Genomic DNA, 22,129 nt, shown 5'->3' on the forward strand with positions numbered 1-22,129 from the left:
CACTCCAACATAAATCCTAAATGAGATAGAAAACTGCGAGAATCCTATTCCTAATATGATTCGGAAATAAGAGTTACGTATTAATTAAAATCCTAACGAGCCTAGAGTTCGTAACGGGCCCAGACGCATTCCGTCATGAAATTGATACGCACCAAAGACTCGATTAAGTCTCAAACACTACGGATTTTAGGAATCCGAATCTGACTAAGAAAACAGCCCAGACCCTATTTTCAACGCCTGGCTCTGGGCGCCGAAATCTTCGGCGCCCAGGCCTGGGCGGTGGAATTACCTGGGTACGTGTTTTTTCCTAATTCTTTGTGGATTAGAGCTCTGCAATTCTATCTTTCCACAAACTCTTTTCTATAAATATAGCCCAAGTTCGACGTGAAATCACAACACACAATTCATATTCTGAGTATTGACTCCAACCCTTAGCCTAAGCCTCACGCTGCGAAATTGTTCACGCGTTCTGTCGCAATCGATCCATAAATCGAACAGAACGTATCATGTCCCGTAATTTGAGATTCGTTAAATAAAAAGGAGAAATAGCAAAGTCGAAGTGGTTAGTTTTCTGAGAACCGTGACGCACCCCTCAAGGGTGCGTCGTAATGTGTCCTTTTTCTATGATTTAATTGCTTTCCTCGCCCTTTTTATGAACTGTTAAACTAACTAAATCTGATTGTTCTATCACGCTTAATAAATATAATATTTTTGGGAAATTGGATTATCATGCTAGGTCTCTTAATGCAATCTAAATCAGATAATCGCGATCGATCTAGTATTATATGTTGCATATTGCTAAAATCAACTCAGATTAGTTTAATAGTTAACGCATGTCCCTTCAATTATTTATGCTGAGCTAGTAAGGATATCCTGCCTCTAGAGTTATCGACGAGCGAGTACTCCTCTCGGTAGTTACAGTCCCCCGAACCCTCAATCTCTACCCTGCGGGTGTATGTTGAGAGATCCCCACACCAGGGATCACAAGGGAACCTACGGCCGTCGTGGTCAAACATAATTGCACTCCCTTTATGTCACGATAACCGGGTTTTGTCAGTTTTTCTCATTGTCGTTAAAAACTGAATGGCGACTCCTATATATTACTAGTCAATTGGGTGTAAACTCACAGGAAATCCAATTACACTTGATTGAATAAAAAGAATCGTCACACCCACGAGGGACGAGGTCACGCATTAGCCTCGTGCTTTTTCGACCCCCTCACAGAGTGGAAATGAAATTTATAGTTCGCACTCCCTGTTTGGTAGACCTTGAAAGAGCAACCCAACTCGAAATGACCTGATCAAGACCTGAATGGTACCAAAAGTGGTCCAAACTAAAATTTACCCAGACCGAAAACATTATATGGCTGATATTATCAATTTTGCTAGAATTTGAAGATTTATGTCTTGGATTCTCATTGTTTTTCACTACATTGCAGTTTGAACTGACATGTTTATTTCATCAGTAACTGAATACCTGAGGCTGCTTTGATGGCACGTTCTTATCTTCCCAGCAAAGTTTCATAAATTGTTGAATTATGGAGAAAGGATCTCAACAAGGTCAGTTGATTGTTAACTGCATGCTCATTTGTATATGTAGTTGTGAAATTATTAAATTAATGAGGCCTGGCATTCATTCGTCCACAAGAGAATCATGGTGATTTGCTTCAATGCCTTACCAAAATTAGATTAATAATTTTATTTATAGGTGTAGTAGATTCAGTTTTAAATCGTTCCATTTTAATCTCATACAATCTTTGATATTGCTACAGGTAAATCCAAAGGCTGCTGAATCGTTGGCAGATCCACAGGAGTATCCAAATTTGTTTGATGCCTGGCAAATTGCTCTAGCTGGTATACTCCTCCCATACATATACTGTTCTTTTTTGAATGGTTTTAGGTGAGCAAAATATGTCAAAGTAGATAGAATATATGTGATGGACTTATACTCATTTTTCTTTCTCGTGCTTTAGTGATGGTAACCTCATCCAATGATCCTAACTGCTAATTTGGAAACCATAATATGTGGATGTAACAGTGACGAGCTTATACTGAAGTTTTCAAGGAAAGAGACGAGTGTCAAATGGCTCTGGTATTGATCAAGTTAATGTGCATATAATAGGTGATTCAATAGAACCAATATAAAAATGTAGCTCCTGTTTGAGAATGCATTCTATATTTCATTGTTCACCAACTTCTTTTGATGGTGTAAGTTTACTGGAGCTAAATGATGAATATCCAAGTGCTTTGTCTATTCCAGTAATCATTCCCTGGAGGATGTAGTGTTGAATGATATTTTAGGTTAGGTCTTGGTGTGGTGAAAATTACATAGTTCAATCTTTGAAATTAGTGTTGTTTGAGGCCGGGGGAAAAACTTCTGACAACAGATATCAGGGAACGGAAAGCACCATAAAAGGTCTTGGAGACTGGCAAAGAGGTCATTTAGCTCTTTTTTCTAAAATATCTTGAGTCAAATATGGTCAAGTCTAGTATGATCATTAGAAACTTATTTCATTCCTGGTATGTTGATCATTGTAATCTTGAATGGTCCATGATGGAGCTTAGTGTTGCATATCTATATCAAATCTCTTAATAGTCAAGTTCCCGCTATCACTTCTATTGTGTTTTAGTTTTACTTTCACAGTTTCACGGTCTAGGTCGTATTCTTCGTGCTTGATTCATCATGTTTAATTCTTCATATCCTTGATTGTTTTTTTTCTTGTCCCATTTTATTCCTTGCTTCTGGGTAAATTGCAGCAAAAGTTTCTACTCTGCTCCGTTTTACTTTTGATGTGTTCTGCTGGTTATTGCTTTTGTGTAAATTTTTGTCTAGAATTTTGCGGTGCCTGAGGATCTTTCTACTTATGATGGTTTTGAGCTGCGACTTAAAGGTGACGGTCGTCGATATAAACTCATTGTCCGCACTAGCAGCGATTGGGATACTGTAGGTTATATGGCAAGTTTTGACACAACGGAGGGACAATGGCAATCTGTACGTGGCATCATTTGTTACAGAATTGGTAATTGAATGCGTTTGTACTTTTGATGCTCACCCTATCCTGGTGCATCCAGATAAAATTACCGTTTTCCTCATTGAGGCCTGTACTTTGAGCCCGGACTGTCTTAGACGCTCCGCCCTTCGATGCACACAATATTAGTTCTCTGCAGGTGCTCTACACATCCTCCTACTTTCTTTGGTTGACCGTACATTAATAAAAAATTCTTTAAATTTCTGGGAACTTAATGAAAGAACCCTTTTGACTTATAATTATCTTATTCCAGGTAATGTTCAATAAGTTTGAATATGATGGCAAACTGAATCCAACTTTTGTAGAGGGCCCTTTCCAGCTTCTTCTGTCAGCTGTACGGGCATACATGCAGGAACCAATTACACCAAGGTCTATAACTTTAAATTTTTGATTTTTATAGCTTATATCTAATAAGCCTGTTTTCTTTCAAATCTTTAATTTTCTTTTTTGCATTATGTGTAGATTCGTCCATGTGAGCTCTGCAGGAGTTACGCGCCCAGATAGGCCTGGACTTGATCTGAGTAAGCAGCCTCCTGCTGTCCGTTTGAACAAGGAACTGGACTTCGTTTTCACATACAAACTGAAGGTTGGTTAGTACCCTTCTTTGGTTTTTTTCAAAACATCAATGGCCCAATTAATTAGTAGGCGGTAATATTTGTATTACCATCCATACCACTTTAGAGGTGTTATTAAATGGTAATGAAAATTTAGAAAGAAGGTCAGACTTACAGGTGAACAAACATTAATGTGGACATTGGCATCAGACTTTCCTTGAAAACTTCAGTATAAGCTCGTCACTGTTACATCCACATATTATGGTTTCCAAATTAGCAGTTAGGATCATTGGATGAGGTTACCATCAATTTATCAGATAGAATATATGTTAGATTAAATTATTACTTGTTGGTGATGGTGCAGTTTGTGGTTTTGTGAATGCTTAATTGCTTATCTATTATTTGTATTGTTGTATGGGTTATGTGTCATTTTGTACTTCAAATCTTTTAGTTGCAGAAGGTGTACTCTGTAATCGGTTTCTGTTGCTCCAATGCATCTTATAGAAATGTGCTACCGGAGATTTGAGAAGGCTTCTACAATTGGTGAACTTGTTTTATCATTTAATCTGGACGGCCGCAAATTGACAGCAAATTTAAATGGTATTCCATCTACCCTGTAGATGCTTGTTGGATTGATTTGCTTGTATGCTTCTATCTAGTCAGCTTTATTCTTTATTTTGACTTAAAAAATTGACATAGAATTGGCTGAATCAAGTTCCTTTTAGCCAAAATTTCTTCCCTAAGAACTCATTTCAAACTTACTACATGATTCATATGATTAGTTTTAACTTTCCAACACATTTGAGACTTGTTTGTCCGTTATAGGTCATATTTAGGCTAAAATGAGGCATTTTCGCTCCCAACTTTGAAGTAAAGAACCTAAGGACTCATTTTAAACCATTTACATGATTAATATGCTTAGTTTTAAGTTTCCAAGACTCATTCCAATCTATTTACGCACATTTAAGGCTCATTGGGTCGTTATAGGTCATATTTAGGCTAAAATGACATTTTAGCTCCCAACTTTGAACTAACGAACCTAAGGACCCATTTAAAACTTATTACATGATTAATATGATAAATTTTAAGTTTTCAAGACTCAATCAAATCTATTAATGTACATTTAAGACTTGTTTGGTCGTTATAAGTCATATTTAGGCTAAAATGAGGCATTTTTGCTCCCAACTTTGAACTAAAGAACTAAGGACTCATTTTAAACCTATTACATGATTAATATGCTTAGTTTTAAGTTTTCAAGACTCATTCCAATCTATTTATGCACATTTAAGTCTCATTGGGCCGTTATAGGTCATATTTATGCTAAAATGATATTCTTGCTCCCAACTTTGAACTAACGAACCTAAGAACTCATTTCAAATTCATTACACGATTCATATGCTTAGTTTTAAGTTTTTAAAACGCATTCCAATCTATTTATGCACATTTAAGGCTCATTGGGTCGTTATTGGTCATTGTTTAATTTGCATTTAATTTAATCTTTTGTTTAATTGAAATTTCTGTTTTTGTGAAGGTCTATACTCCGAGGAATGCGCCTTATGCTAGTGAGGAAATTGATGTGGTTCGTGAGCAATGGGCTAAATTTTTTACCAGCTAGGAAGTATTTATTACTTGTCTGAGCGCGCTTAATCGAGTTGGTTTAGATGTTATAGAACAATCTTTTATATTATAATGTATCCGTACGTTGAAATTGAAACGTACATATATTTAAATGTATGTGGTACGTGCACTTTGGTTTTGGGATATATACAAAACAATAGTTATTGTTTTTATATTTGTTATACAGGTTGCGATATTCTATTATTGTTGTGACAGGTTTCTATATTTGGTGCAAGGCAATCTAGGTATTCCTAAACAAAACTAAAATTTTCCCGCCAAAAGTGCTTTGTTGTAGCGTACATATATATGTGTACGCTGCAACAAGGGTGTAAAATTTGGCAAAATTTCAGACTTGTTGCAGCGTACAAATAGATGTACCCTGCAGCGAACATTGTACGCTGCAACAAGTCTAGACTTCTTGCAGGCCCCCAGTTGCAGCATACGATGTACGCTGCAACAGGGGTCTAAAAGCCCGCTGCAATAAAGGTTTTTTTATAGTAGTGCATAAGGACAAATACGAGTGTAGAAACGAGAAAAATAAAAATAAAAGAAACAAAACTAATAATAATAATAATAATAATAATAATAATAATAATAATAATAATAATAATAATAATAATAATAATACTAATAAGGGTGTTTTGCTTTAAATAAGGGTGTCGGAGCCCAATTAGTGGCTAGGCTCCCATCCAACTTTGTGTAATCGCTTCTTTTTTATAATAATATAAAAAAAAAATTTAAAAAAAAATTAAAAAAAAAATAAATAAATAAATAAAATAATAATAATAATAATAATAATAATAATAATAATAATAATAATTTCTCTCAAAATGGGCGATTAGGGGATTAGGGCATTTTTCAGTGCAGCAGTGTTCATCATTCCGGCGGGTTCACGGACGGTCTCAGGCAGGTCGGCGGCGGGTTGCAGGTGCCTCGGGTTTTCAGGCGGGTTGCAGGTGTCTCGGGTTCATTTCAGGCGGGTTCCAGGGCAGTTTCAGTCAGCAAGCAGTGCAGTTTCAACGGTTTTTTGTCCAGTTTTTTGTCCAGTTTCAGGGTAGTTTCTGTGTTCGGTTTTCAGGCGAGGTTCGTTCGGTTTTCAGGCGTGTATTGCGACCGTTTTTGGAGCGTTTTGACGTGGGTTTTCAGGCGGTTCCACGTGGGTTTTCAAACGTTTTTCAGGCGGTGCTTGGTGTGTTTCTGGTCGACGGTTTCTGGAATTCAGTATCGGGAAGTCAGTTTCGGGAAGTCAGTTTCATTATTTCGTGAGTTCAATTTCCGGTCGTTCGTGGGTTATGCAATTCGTGAGTACAGTCAGTTCAGGTTCGAGAGTTCTTTTCAGGCATTTTGTTTGGTTTTTCGTGCGGCGTTGTATTTGTGTGATCTGGTTCGGTGTTTGGTGGGGTCTGGTGGGAGCTTGGTGTTTGGATTATTCTGGTGGTGTTCGAATCAGCATTGTAGCGTTGCAGCTTCGTGGTGTTGCGGGGATCGAGTCACCGTTTTGGTGCAGTTTGCAGCGTGGTTATTCTGGCGAGAGTGGTGCAGTTTGCAGGGGTTTGTGTACTCCATTTCCTTTGGTTGTCTTATTTATTGAGGATAACCTTTCCACGGTTGAAGTGCTTTGATATGGCGGCTTCCGTGGAGAAGTTTTATTGCCCTTTTGTGGGTCTTAACGGGTGCCAGGATGGAGGTGGGCGTGGTTTGGTGAGGATTTCTCTGATCACTCACTTACGGGATCGTCATTGTTGCACTGGTGTGCGGGATGTAACCCGTCATTCCCTTACTACCAATTTGCAGGTTTTTACTACGGCTGAGGTGACCTTTCGTCGTATGGGAATTTGGCTATGTGGAGATTGTTTCAAGACGCATACTCATCATATTAGGTGTCGACATGGCAGTGGTTCTAGTACGGTTTTTGTGGACCCACCTGATTCTGGGGATGGTACTATTCGTTTTACTCTCTACGGTATTCAAAAACCACAAGCTCCTACTTCCATGCTGTCTACTTCTGATGCGCCTCAAGAACATCATTTTTCTTTTGATGTTGCTCTTCTAAACACTTTATGGTCTAAGCGGTTGCGTTCTGTGAAATCCATCCCTCCCAAATGTCGTTTGGGTTTTTCGCGAGTTCTGAAAGGGGCGCTTGATAAGGTGATTTGCAGACCAGATGACATCGCTTGTTGGGTTCAGTTGCTCGTGTTACCTCTTTGTGTCCTCAAGACTTTTTCTCCGCGAAGTAATCGTGAGTGTTCCTCCGGTGTTAGGCGGCGACAACAGGAAGAGGGTATCACCTCTGTTATTCGTTCTTGGGGTGTGCCTGGTGGTTCTGAGCAACTTGTCATAGACACATTGGCTAGCGTGTCTCCCCCTCTATTGGATGTTGACGAAGACCATGATTTGGCGGAGCGTAATATTAAGCAATGCAAGAGAAAGATTTCTGACGGTCACTACACTGCTTCCGTTAGGGTTCTTTCTTCCTCAGGTCTTTCCCCTTACAATGATGCTACTCTTGCAGATTTGCAAGCAAAGCACCCTTCCGTTCCGGTCCCTACCTTACCGGATATCCCTGTTGATCATCACCTTACTGCTTCCTCCGCTGTTGTTTTGGAGCAGATTAGGGGCTTTCCGCGTGGTACTTCGTGCGGTAGAGCTGGCTTGCGTGCTCAACACCTTTTGGATTGCTTGGGTGGTGCTGTTGTAGCTGTTTCTAATGAGTTGGTGGATGCTATCACTCAGGTAGTTAATCTCTTTCTTGCTGGAAAGTGTCCTGCTGAGCTTGGAGGATACATTGCTAGTGCTCCTCTTACGCCACTTGTTAAGCCTGGTGGCGGTATTCGGCCTATTGCTGTGGGCACTATTTGGAGGCGCCTTGTTTCTAAGGTCGGGGCTGCTTTGATTGGTCCGCGTTTAGGAAACTACTTAGGAGGTCTTCAGTTTGGAGTTGGGGTTCCAGTAGGTGGTGAGGCCATTCTCCATGCTGTCAATCGGTTGGTTGAGGCTCGTGGGGCCGATGTTGGCCTCTCTATGTTATTGGTGGATTTTCATAATGCGTTCAATTTAGTTAATCGATCGGCTTTGTTGCGTGAGGTTCGGCTACATTGTCCTGCTCTTTCGCGTTGGGTTGAATTCTGCTACTCTTCTCCAGCGCGGCTGTATTATGGGGAGCATACCTTGTGGTCTTGTCAGGGTGTGCAGCAAGGGGATCCTCTCGGCGCTTTGCTTTTTTCTCTGGTTCTACATCCATTGGTGTGTCGAATCAGAGACTCTTTTGATCTATCTCTTCAGGCTTGGTACTTGGACGATGGCACTATCGTTGGTGACACTTTGGTGGTTGGACAGGTCTTGGAGTTGATTTTGGAGGAGGGTCCTCATCTAGGTCTCCATGTTAATGTTGAGAAGACAGAGGTTTTCTGGCCTTCGGAGGACCCACGCAGTCGTCTAGAGGGTGTCTTTCCTACGGATATTGCTCGTCCTGCGCTTGGTGTTAAGTTGCTTGGTGGTCCAGTCAGTACAGATTCCTCTTTTTGTAAGGAGTTGGTTTCGCAACGTGTGTCAAAGGTTGTTGTGTTGATGGATGATGTAGCTAATCTTAATGATCCCCAGTGTGATTTGTTGCTTCTTCGTGCGTGTACTGGAGTTTCTAAACTCTACTTTGCTATGCGCACTTGTCCTCCTCATCTTTTTGAAGCGGCCCAATTATCTTTTGATGTGGCTCTTCGGGCTTCTTTAGAGCGTATCGTGACTGCTTCGGGACCTGGGTTCGGTGACTGGCAATGGCGTCTTGCCACCTTACCTTATTCTTATGGAAGATTGGGTGTTTATTCAGCTGGTGATGTTCGGCATTATGCTTTTCTTGCATCTCGTTTGCAGTCTTCTGGTTTGCAGGATTCGCTTCTTCGCTCTCAGGTGTTGATGGTCCGGGGCCGGCCTTTGATGATGCTCTTGGTCTTTTCAATAGGACCGTGGAGACCGACCTTATGCGTAGCCCTAGTGAGATCGCTGCCCCCACACTCATGAAGAAATTGGCAGACACATATTTCACGAAGGTTACTGCTGATGCGGAATCCGCCTACTCCTTATCTTCACGTCATGTTGCCCTATGGAAATCACAGCAGGGGGATCACTCCTCAGCCTGGTTGCGGGCAGTCCCCATCTTGGGTTTAGGCCAGACTATGAACGGTAAGAGTTATCGTTCGGTTCTTTGCTATCGGTTGGGTATTCCGTTGTTCTCTGGTTCTACGCCGTGTTCTGCTTGCTCTCGGGTTTTCGATGGGGACATTTATGGGGATCATGCCGTGTCTTGTGCTGGGATTATGGGTATTAAACATCGACATAATGTTGTTCATGATACCCTTTTGGATATTTGCTATCGGTCGGGGATTTCTGCTCGCAAGGAGGTTGATGTTGGGCTGTCTAGTGAGAGTGATGGAGCTCTTCGTCCTGCTGATATATTTCTGTATTCATGGGATGGCGGTCTAGATGTGTGTGTTGACTTGACTGGGTCTTCCCCTATGACGCAATCTGGGTTGTCAGACTTCGTTCCGGGTCGGATTGTGGCGGTTGCAGCGCAGCGGAAGCAGGATAAGTATGCGGCACGTTATAGGGCTTTGGGTTACGGTTTCTTTCCTTTTTCCTTCTCTTCTTTTGGGGAATTAGAGAAAGGGTTGTTTCGTTGCTGAAGCGGGTCCAGACGTACTCCAGGACTCAAGACATTGGGGCACGGGCAGCTGCCCACATTTTCAGCAGGATCGGGTTCGCCATAGGTAGAGGAGTGGGGGCCCAGATTGTATCTCGGCTCCCCACCAACTTCTTGTAGTTCACTTGATCTTTGTAGCTTGTTAAGCTTGTAACGTTTTGGTGTTTTCCCATAATGAAAATAGAAAATAGAAAATAGAAAATAGAAAACTAACTATAAAATTATCGAAATAAAGAAAAATAAATAAATTAAGAAAATAGGACCTAAAAGCTAATAAAAATGTTAAATACGCTAAACTAAGCTACAAATAATCGAAATAAGAAATCAAGAAAATAAAAACTAAAAATGCTAAAAATAGAATAAAACCGACTCAAATAATGTCTAAATTACTACCCTATGAGTGACATAAATGTCACTCATCAATTATCTTTATGAAACCATGCATAATTTTCATATAGATCTCCTCATCTAAGTCACCATGCAGCAACGCATTATGTACTTCCATTTGATGCACCTTCCAATTTTTCACCGTCGCAACTTCTAAGAAGTTCGATCTGTCGACATTCTAGCAACTGGAGCGATCATTTCATTGTAATCCATGCATTCTACTTGATGATTTCCAAGACATACCAACTTTTCCTTATTATGAATCAAATTCCCATCTTCATCTCTCTTCTCAGTAAACACCCACTTGTTCCCGAGTATTTTTATTTCTCGGAGGCAAAGTCTATAGGATCCATGTTCCCTTCCCTTCAAGAGCGTTTATTTATGTACACATTGCCTCTTTCCATGCTTCATGTTTCATTGCTTCTTTGAATGAATTTTGCTCCTTCCTTTTGTTCATTGCCGAGGGTTTTTTCATACATTTTTGCCAATATATCAATTCAACACTCCCCCCCCCCCCCCCCCCCGATCTCTCCAAACTTTAACGTTGTAGGCAACAGTCTTTGCCAATGATAAATTTATCACTCTAAGTGTTTGTCTATCCAACACTCTCCAATCTTCCTTCTTCATATGATCTGTATTCTTACCATCAAGTGGCAAAAATAGGTTCTTTTGGTACAAATAATATTTCTATTTGCATCTTCCAAAACCCAAAGTCCTTACCACCAAACTTCTCGATCTTCAACTTGCCCTTATCAATTGTTAATAACAACAAAGTTTACTACTTAGGATTTTCAACAACAAGGAGTGAAATTTTACTCTAACAAATTCAAACTTTGAATTTCAATCGCAAACAACAAGATTTCACAAAATCCCATATCATAAACACTAAAGATTCAACCATGGATCTGATACCAATTAAAATTATTTAGTGTGACAATCTAATGTGCAATCAAGTTTAACCATTAAGAACAAATTCAAGAAAAAAAATACAAAATAAATTAAAATGAGGGAAGACGAAATTACCGTGGGAAACCCAATAACCTGGAGAAAAACCCACCCTATGCACTATGGAGTAGTATTGGCGACGATCTACTTACAAGAGAAAATTGCTTAGAATTCAATGCCCTCTCCAAACTCTCTAGAAAACCCTAGTTCTATTTGTTTCAATGTGTGAATTTTGTGCTCATAAGATGCAATGAGCATGTATACGTAGTCTAAGGGTTACAAATCAATCAATGGTGAAGACTAGACCACGTCATTTAAGTGAACCAAGGAGGGGGAAAAACATAACAGTGCAGGCCGGAGAAACCCGCACCCGCGGATAGGGGTATGGGATTTGAAGAGGACATTTTCGGAGGTTGCGGACAGGAACCCCTCATCCGCTGGTTTTGGCGAGGCTTCAACAACACATCCTCCTCACCTACAAACAAGCTCAAGCACCAACCTTATGTCTCCTTGATTGTGCTTCTCTCCACACGTATATCCTAACAGGATGGAACTTCGCCAGACTTATATGTGATCATACTCTTCTCCGTCGTAGACTTGTATTCGGCGCAGATATGTTTATCAATTAATGTGGGAAAAGAAACATTTTAATTACTTTCAAGAAAAAACCACTTAGGGAGAGAAAACTCCAACTCAAATGTAGCTTGTTGGTTCTTACTACCATAATATAAAAAGCAAATGATATTAGTATATTACTACTTCCGAATTGTACACATTTTTTTGATGTTAACCAAAAGGAAACAAGATTTTATACAACAACAATCTCATTTACAAATAAGATTTAATAAGTTATTATTATTCTTTATATTAGTAATTCATTTTTCACATTTTGTTACATCATAAATGAAATGTGATTATCAGAAAATTATTGAAATGTTTTAGTTTCTAGTAATGTGAACGGAGGACATATCGATCACTAGGGTCATGAAAATGCTCCTTCAGCCTGTTAGACGCTTCACATATAGCTTCTGTTGGAGCGAAGGCGCTAACTCGAATGAACTCTTCACCTTTGTAACCAAATCCTCTGCCTGGAACTGTTAATATATGCGTTTTCTCAAGAATTTCATTGAATATATCCCATGATTTCGAGCCTGGAAAATGAACCCATAGATATGGTGCATTTCTTCCACCATACGTTTTTAATCCGAATGATGTAAATGTTTGTACTAACATTTTGGCGTTGTTCATGTAGTAATTGATTGTAGAACGCAAGGCCTGCCAAAGAAACGGTGTTAGTAACATTGTTGTTATTAAAAATCGGGCTAGGCTCTTTTGGGCTAGTCTCGGGTTTCAGCATAAAAGCACAGTTTGGGATCTGCCCAAACTCGCACTTGTTCAGGCGTTCAAGATCAACTCTATTATTATCATTACTTATTTACTTGTTTATAGGGGATTGGGTTAGGTTCATCGGATCGGTTTGAAAACGGGTTTAATGTTAGTAACAGGTCAGATCAGATCGGGTTTGAAAAGTAACGAGTCATATCGGTTCGCGTTGATTAAGCACAGCTTTATATGAGGTCGGATTCATATCGGAACGGATTACAATCGGATCGGGTTATTGCCGGGTCAGACCATGTTGAAATGTGTCTGGTTGTAAATAGGTTTAGCGGGATTGTAATAGGTTCAGATCATATCGGGTCGAGTACGTTCATCGGATAACTGTCTGAAATGGGTCGAGTTGAACATGCCGGTTTAGTCAGGTTACGTCGTGGTTCAGTTTATTGTCTTTATGGTTCTTATCAGTTTGGGTCCATATAGTGTGGATAAGTCAGTAGTGGGATGAAATGGATAGCGGGTTGTACTTCGGGTCAAGTCGATTCGGTTCCAAATTATAAAATCAAAATATCGGGCTATTAATAAAATCACAATTTTTAATACGTTCATAAATTATAATGTTGAGGCCGATTGTAGACGGTTCAGATTAAACGGGTTACATGTTGAAATAATTATGCAAATGGTTGGGATGAAAGGAGTTATCTTTGGGTTGAAACGGTTGGTGTAATAAACGAGTTTTGAAAGCATTGGGTTGGGGTTGAAAAAAGATGTTTAGTTGTATAAAGATTAAGAATAAAAACCTTGTAACCATGAGGCGAAAGGCATGCTAGTCCACCAGCTTGAGCAACATTAGAAGCGCCATTAAAACAAGTGCATATGATACGATTGTAGTCATGAATAACCGGAAAGCCGTTGGAATAGCAAAGGTCTTTGGGAACTAGTGTCCATCCCAATCTTACTCCTGTAAAGCCAGCAAACTTTGAGAATGAAGACACTTCTATTGCAACCTGCATAACATGTTATGTTAAAATTGACTCGAACTGAATGATGTAAATTAATTTTAATGTAGAAGAAAACTACTTCGTATATAGAGTACGTAAGTTAAAGAGATCGACCTCCTTAGCACCAGGAATTTCAAAGATTGATCGAGGGCTATCATCAGAGATATAAGTTGCATAAGCAGAATCATAGATGATAATAGAACCATTATTTTTAGCAAAATCCACAAGCTGTTGTAATTCATGTCGAGATGCAGCATAGCCTGTTGGATTATTAGGAGAACAAAAGAAGATGACATCTGTTCTAGGTGTACTTTCCAAATCTGGAAAGAAATTATTGTCGGGTCCACAACTCATATACACAATGCTATTGTACTTTCCTGTTCGTTCTTGATAATTGCCTGCTTGTCCCATTATAACACTTGAATCAACATACGCCTGCACGCTCAAAAAAACCCAAGCTGTTCAGACTAAATTAAAAACACAATTATAAATTACAATTATAAATTACAATTACAATTACAATTACTATTACAATTACTATTACCGGGAACGTAGGATCTTGCACAGCTACGCTTATATTGGATCCCAATAGCATCTATATATATTATATAATAGCTGGTCAATTTATTGTTGCAAATCTTTTTAATTAAGAAATAATATTTCTTCAAACATCCATTAAGAAATAATATATCTTACTTGGAAGTTGGAAATGTTCACAATTTACCTGTAGACGAGAAATGTCACATTGTGCTCCATCCGATATGAAAATTTCATCACTCGTAATACTCGTGTTTTTATAAAATGTTTCAGCTATTGCCTTCCTCAACTCCTGTCCATTCCAACATAATGAAATTTGTATGACAAACCAAGAATAAGCTAAATAAATGGGAACCGCATTGTTTTAGATGCGGAGGTAGTAAAGACTAATTAAAGGGCATAGTCCACTCCACTTGTTGCACAAGTAAGTCATTTATCTTGTGTTTGTCACCCAAATGTTAGCTTATGTTTTTAGTCCACTTAGAGCTAAATGGGTTGCCTTATCTTAAAAATCTTAGTGTTTTGATGTATACTTTGTGACCTAAACGGGAGTTAGGTCAGCGGTAAGGAAATCATATCACACCCAGAAAAGGAGATGAGAAAAAGAGAAGAGCAGTTGGAGTTTTCAACACAGTCATTAGAAAACTGTCGTTTGCCGGAGTTTCAACGGGCGGATCGTGCTGATTTTTAGTCAGTTTGTTGAGGGGCTCATTTTGAACGGTTAGATTGTTGTTTTGAGATCTGGTTTATCCGTGGTCGCTTCTGGACATAATCGGCGTTTTTTGGTGATATTCTTCGCTCTTCATCTTTTAATTGTTGATCTCTTATGTATGGAAGTGTTGGTGGGTTGTGAACCTTTGTATGTCTGACTTGAGTTCTTTTTACCTATATTTTATCATAATAAAAGAAGATGACAAAGGTGGACTGCTCACAATTCCTGTGATTTTTACTCTTCACATTGAAAGGGTTTTCTACGTATAATCCGTGTGTGTTGATTGCATTTTATTCTTCCGCATTTGATTATTTGTTGATGTCCATTATTGGTTGATTGTTAGGTTTGTTTGTTTGGTGAATCATTTTTTGTGTATTGGATTTATATTGTTTAGTTGATTGTCTTGGAGGTGATCCTTATGGGTAGTTGATATACTACTAGGGTCTTATCACTTACATATGAAGATAAATTGTGGTAGATATCGCCGATGGATATAAAAATATTTTAGGTGTAATTTTCAGAGATAATATGCACTAAAATATGGAGGAGGTAAATGGGAACAACTAAACTCGAACGATCAAATAATTGTTCAGATAAAAATACCGTATTGCCTTGTTCAGCTCCGTAGCCACTGTAGCCGTCGATAGTAGCTAAAGCTTGCGCACACTGATCGAAAATAAAGAAAATTAATTTGAGAAATATATATGTTACATACCTAGAAGTCTAGAACTAGATTTTAGAACGTACTGTATATAAAATTTGGTTAAAGTGTGAAAATAATCCCAAATGCTTTTAATTGAAGCTTGATTAAATTACCTCAGACATAACAGATGAAATAGCGTGTGGAATAGGTTGTGTTGTGTCGCCTACTCCGAGTCTAATCAATTTTGCTTCGGGATACTTCTTAACATGCTCCATCTCTCGCATCGATATCTGATTTATATAAAAACAACCAAACTAATTGTTCCTTTTATTAATTATATATATAGAGCGATGTCAATGAGCCGACACACGTATATGCATGGTTGTTAAACTCCCGATTCGGATCTTACGATCCTACGATTCTACGATCCAAAAACACGCCACCGATTCGGATCTTAGGTAGCCTCGATAAAAATTTTGAGTGGTGGGATCTTAATACGATTCTACGATCCGATCCAACATACAATATTTCAAGATAACAACTTTTTCATTACTATATAGTTCATAATCACATATCATTAGAAATATCATACTTTTCTATCAATAAATTAGTGATAAAAAAAAGTATCTTATTCACTTAAAAGTACAGAAATTCATATAATTTCAACAACCTTGCACATATCTTATTAATTGCTCTTGAATCTACACAAGTATTAATTTTATGTAAGCAAAAAATTATATTTAAATATTAAGATTACCTGAATACATGATTGTACATTTCAATTTAATAATATAACCATTACTTTTACTATTTAGTAGGATCTTACGATCCTACGATCCGATTCTACCGATCCGATCCTACCCCCTTCATCGATCCAAGGTAGGATCCCGATCCTGACAACCTTGCGTACATGCATCACTTGCATACAATAATCTGAGTTCATTTGATAAACAACTTAGTTCAATCAAACAGATGCTACACTCGTTTCGACTCACAAACTTCTTGTTCAGTCATTTATAATTAATTATTAGCTCGCTCAACGGACTGCTAAACAATGTTGAAACTTGTTCAAATTTGATATTTTGAAAAAAGAAAAAAAAATTGATTGCGTGAAACAAATATCATAATTAAGACTTATGTACGTGCATGTATGAAACTTGTTTCACAATAATTTCATTTAAATCCGATTTTTGGGAATCAATTTCAAGCTCAAATTTCAACTAGCTAGCTATGCGTGAGATAACAACAACGTAAAAAGATCAAGTTCGAACAAACAATTTAAGCTTTTATATCATGCTTAGCTAGAACAAATTATTCCGCTCTTTAACATCCCTTTGACTCCTCCACATTCTAAAATAATTGTCGATAATATGATTAACGGTCAAGGTCGAGAAAATAAAATGCATATACATACATTACTAATTTGGTAGTACATTATTCTCACATAATCTGGTTCGTCTATAGAAAAATAGTAATTGATGAGACATAAAATCACGCCTCAACATACATGATGTATATGGAAGGGAGAAAGACCTAATGAAATCGATCGAGATCTTTCAATTCATAGGTTAATATGTCAAGTTCTAAAACACATTTGCACAAAAATGAGAGGGAAATGATAATAGAAATCTCTAACCAACTACACTAAATATTACTCCCTCCATTCCTTTTTATTTTCCTGTTTCTATAAATGTCGTTCCTATTTGATCTTCATGTTTCTATTTTTTGACATTACTTTTTACCATAAATTTCCCCACCATCCCTTATTTAATTCATTCATATTTCCGCATTCACCCACCTAACCCCACTTTTGTGATTTTTTATTACTTTAATAAAAATATCTTCTCTCTCCTTCATTTCTTTATTACTTTTCTTCATTTATTTATTATTTTCTCTTACACCCAATCATTACTCTTACACCTAATCATTACAAGATTCCATTTTTTTATTTTCCACCCCAAACATCAAATAGGAAGATCATTTAGGAATGGAGGGAGTACTTGATACACATACAGACTTTAGCGCCTGAAACATTTTAAATTTGAAATAATTATGTTAAGAAAACATCCAAAAGTTTGGTACGGAGTACATTATTGATATTGATAGAGATAGAAATCTAGCTACTAGGATTTAATTGATTAGGATATTTGATGTATATTAGACTTCTAGTCATATTAGTGTTCCTAATTCTATTAGGACTCATATTGTAATTCCTATATATATATCATCAATGAATACACTCCAATTCAAGCAGTTTCTCATAATCTAGCATGGTATCACAACCAAAGTTAATCACAATTCCACAGAAAAATAATTTTTCTCTTATTTTTATTTTCCTCGGACGTACACCCACGTACTGGCTTCCGCTTCACACTTCCTCTTGCTTCGTGTACTTTATGCTCCGACAGCCCGCGTGAGTCCAAGAACTCGGCACCATGACCAAGGATGGAGAAACGCCTCCCCCTCTACCTTCCAACGAATACCACCCCACACTTGGAGTTAACAATGTCAATAACGCGATTTCCTTGGTTTTTTATCGAGAAAAGGTACAATACTCCAACTAGGTTGGATTTTTCGAATGTCATGCTCATGCTTTTAATGTTCTAGATCACATAAATCCTAAAACTCCTAAACCCACTGATGTTTCTGATGCTATTTGGAATCGTCTTGACTCGATTGTGAAACAATGGATCTATGGTACTATTTCTTATAATCTATTGCGATCAATTTTGTGTCGTGGAGATACGGCTCAACAAATCTGGAACAAGCTTAAAGGGATATTTCAAAATAATAAAAATTAAAGGGCAGTTTATCTTGATGATCAATTTAATACGTTGCATCTGAATAATTTTGCTGATATTAATGCTTATTGCACACAGTTAAAAGTTTAAGCATATCAATTGGGTGCTCCTGTGGCGGTCCCAACTCAGTACCGCAGTCTATTAGGTGCTCTACAATACCTTACATTTACTCGCCCTGACATTGCCTATGCGGTGCAACAGGTGTGTCTTTTCATACATGTTCACGGGGGCCTCATTTATATGCATTAAAGCGCATCCTACATTATATTCAGGACACCATTGATCACGGAATACACTTATATGCTACATCTACTATGCGCTTAATTGATTACATATACTGATGCAGATTGGGGTGGGTATCCTGACACTCATCGTTCGACTTCAGGATATTATTGTTTCTTAGGTGACAATCTTATTTCTTGGTATTCTAAGCGTCAACATACTCTTTCTATATCAAGTGCGAAGACATAATATAGAGGCGTCGCAAACGTTATTCCAGAGGCGTGTTGGTTAGGTAACCTTCTTCTCGAGTTACATTGCCCTCTACGTTAGGCCACCATCGTTTATTGTGATAATGTCAGTGCTATTTATTTATCCAGCAACCCTGTCGAACATCAACGTACCAAACATGTGGAAATGGACATCCATTTTGTTCGCGAGAAAGTGGCGTTGGGTTAGGTACGGGTGTTGCACGTTCCTTCATGCATGGTACCAGTTTGAAGACATTTTCACTAAGAGCCTTCCTCGACAATTGTTTTTTTTATTTCAGATCCAGTCTTAGCGTACGGCCTCCTCCCCTATTAAGAGTTAATCTTTTAGAATACTTAATGTATATTAGACTTCTAGTGATCTTAGTGCTCTCAATTCTATTATGACTCATATTGTAATCCCCTATATATATTATCAATGGAATACACTCAAATTCAAGGAGTTTCTCATAATCTAGTAGATATGTTATTTTCATGAGAACAAATACCAAGTAGAGTAGAAGTAAAAAAAAAAAAATTAAAAATGAAGCACCTGTGGAAACAAATAATTGTCTCGTAAATTCTCCATATTGTTATTGCGGGGTACTTTTGTCCACATATTTGTGATTACTGCATGACGTTTCACGTAGCCACAGCCAGATTTGGAATGCTTGATGTTTGTTGATCTTAAAATTAACCTGCAAATGGATCGATTCAACATGCATAAATATATTCCTAGAAAATGTTACTTGACATATGAATTACTATAGTTAGAGGCGTGGCCAGAGGTTCAGGTTAGATACTACTTAGCTCGAGCTCGGTCACTACGTTTTAGCATGTTATCGAGTCTATCGGACTTGGTCCAATCAAGTTTGGTACGTGGGAGGGTAATTTGCCAAGTCTTCAAAACTTGGATCACAATTCACAAAGACGTTTAGTATTTGGAAAATTTGGAAATATTAATCCAACCTTTGGCCGATTTTCTTTTATTAATCCCACATTCGACATATTTTTTAATAATCCCACCTTTACTACCCGACGACTTTTATTGGGCTTAATTGACCAATAACAGGTGAAAAAGTCAACAATGTGGTGATAAAGTGATGATGATGACTGAATATATCGAGAGAGAGTACTGCCACTTAAAGACATATTACCGTCTACAACAAGTTTATGACATGTTAGGCGTAATAAAAGTCGTTAGGTAGTAAAGGTGGGATTATTAAGAAATATGCCATAGGTGGGCTTAATAAAAGAAAATCGGCAAAAGGTTGGATTAATATTACCAAATTTTCCTTAGTATTTTACCTAGTCAAGGAATGGTGCAATATATTTTATCTAAATCTATACGTAATACTCTCTCCGTCTCTTTTTTTCTTTACGTTTAGTATTTTTCACGTGTTTTAACGATTAATTAATTTGCATCGATATTCCTAAATTTTTTATTTAAATAAGATAAATTACGTTTATTTATAATGTTTTCACTTTTATCAAAATTCTGATATTGGGAAATGAGAAAAAATTAATGTCCCAATGAAAAAGTGTGAAAGATTAAATGACCCAATGAATTTAATTGGTTAAAATAATAATTGGACACAAATTTTGATAGAAAACTAAGATTTATGTGATAATATAAAAGAAAATGTAAAGAACATTTTGAAATACCCAAAAAAAAAACGTAATTAACAAAAAGAGACGGAGGAAGTACATTGTAATGCTTTTTCGACAACACTTGTACTTCCTCCGTTCCGCAATATATGCATCATTTCTCATTACATATATGCCAACGCACTTATTTGAACATTAATATCTCTAAATGCATATACTCCCTCCGTCCCGGAATACTCGACCCGGTTTGACCGGCACAGAGTTTAAGGGACTTGAATTGACTTATTTAATTTAATAGGTAGTAGTTGATAGTGGGGTATTATTTTAATGCAGTTAGTGGGAGGTGGGTTAAGAGGTGGGGTTGGAGGAGAGTAGGGGTTGAATTTTTAATTATTTTTTGTATGGAGTAGGGGGTAGGTGGGTTAATAGGGGTGAAGTGAGAAATAATATAATATTGTTAGAATATTTCCATTTTTAGAAACAGGTCAAGTATTAAGAGACGGCCCGATAAGGAAAACAGGTCAAGTATTCCGGGACGGAGGGAGTAAGTAAAAGTTGTAAAAAGTTGATATTTGGAACCCTTGCATTAATACGAATTTAACAAGATCTCACTTGACTTTATTTTTTTCTTACACAATAGTGAAAGAAAGGTTGTCAAAGTTAATTGATGAATAGTGCGCAAATGAGAAATGATGCATCTATTGTGGGACGGAGGAAATATTAAGTATTTTTCATACAGAGGAGTTCTCATCATCCATCTATCGGCTCTAAAGTCTACTTTCCATTTTAGTTTGTTTCATAATATTTTTTTTACATTATGTTGTATTCTATTTTTGGACATAAATATTTACTATCTTAACCCTCTTACTCCACAACTTTTACAACTTTTCACTCACTTTCTTTTACTTTATTCCTTTTTTTTTACACATTTATCTTACTTTATCCATATTTTATTATATTTACCCACCTTTTTACATACTTTTTCTAGTTTATCTTAATATTTGTGCAAATAATTACTGTAAATATCTTTTTGAAACGGAGGCAGTATGTGCTAAATCTTATCCTATTAAACAAAACTACACTACTTATTTTAAATTACGAAACGCAACGAACATAATGCATGTGTATTGTATGTCAGAGTAAAATAGTGACTTGCTATGGCCATTTATGACACGGGGCAACCTAAAGAAGAAAGTGGAGCAAATTAAAATTAAAGAAAGGAAGAAATTAGTGATTATCATGTATAAATGATGCTAAAATGTACTCCGTATTTATTAAACAATCCTAGTAGTGAGTTTAAATTACGCAACACTGCGAACGTATATAGGCATAAAAACATATATAAATAGAAAAACGAACTACCTTGGATTGTTTGAGACTCTAGAATGCATCAATGGTTGATAAGGCATGCAAGATTTGATTTGAGATGGGAAAGAGGTTTGATTCAACATTATGATCCTAAAAAAGAATTTGTTGTATAAATAATGCTAAGCTAGATATTATTGGAAAGGGTCCTATACAATATGCCTTGAAGAAGAAAGTAAAATGTATAAACATATTTATACTATTCAAGGTGTACCTAATCAACATGAAAATAAACAAAACAAATTCCATATTTCTAAGTAACGTGCTATAGAATTTCAATCCACTTTCCTGCCAAGCTTACGTGCATTACATGTGAAATTTCAATAATAATTCATTTATTGATATTCATATTCATATTCTTTGGAAAATACCCCTCAAAATAAATCTTTGAAAAATAAACAAAATGGGAATAATAATAATCATCACAATTATATTT

The 22,129-nt window shown here is 37.3% G+C and overlaps 1 protein-coding gene and 1 long non-coding RNA gene across 3 annotated transcripts; one reads left to right on the forward strand and one right to left on the reverse strand.

Moving 5' to 3' along the window:
- Window positions 1-1,462: 1,462 nt before the first annotated feature.
- Window positions 1,463-3,602, forward strand: LOC110805437 (uncharacterized). Its single transcript, XR_008922472.1, has 5 exons — window positions 1,463-1,559; window positions 1,772-2,991; window positions 3,072-3,167; window positions 3,282-3,397; window positions 3,491-3,602. It is a non-coding gene; the product is annotated as an uncharacterized lncRNA (long non-coding RNA).
- An 8,446-nt stretch (window positions 3,603-12,048) lies between these two features.
- Window positions 12,049-21,839, reverse strand: LOC110805436 (aminotransferase ALD1, chloroplastic). Of its 2 annotated transcripts, XM_022011038.2 has the most exons (9): window positions 21,691-21,839; window positions 19,274-19,418; window positions 15,626-15,742; window positions 15,413-15,475; window positions 14,285-14,389; window positions 14,105-14,155; window positions 13,675-13,995; window positions 13,360-13,566; window positions 12,049-12,499 (listed from the first exon to the last, which is right to left on the reverse strand). In XM_022011038.2, exons 1-9 carry the CDS (start codon window positions 21,777-21,779, stop codon window positions 12,170-12,172), a joined length of 1,428 nt encoding a protein of 475 aa, XP_021866730.1. In that variant the 5' UTR covers window positions 21,780-21,839; the 3' UTR covers window positions 12,049-12,169. The 2 variants fall into 2 exon arrangements, with proteins under 2 accessions (XP_021866730.1, XP_056689928.1); XM_056833950.1 differs by lacking the exon at window positions 14,105-14,155.
- Window positions 21,840-22,129: the final 290 nt, after the last annotated feature.

Source organism: Spinacia oleracea, chromosome 6, assembly GCF_020520425.1.
Source record: "Spinacia oleracea cultivar Varoflay chromosome 6, BTI_SOV_V1, whole genome shotgun sequence".
NCBI lineage: Eukaryota > Viridiplantae > Streptophyta > Magnoliopsida > Caryophyllales > Amaranthaceae > Spinacia > Spinacia oleracea.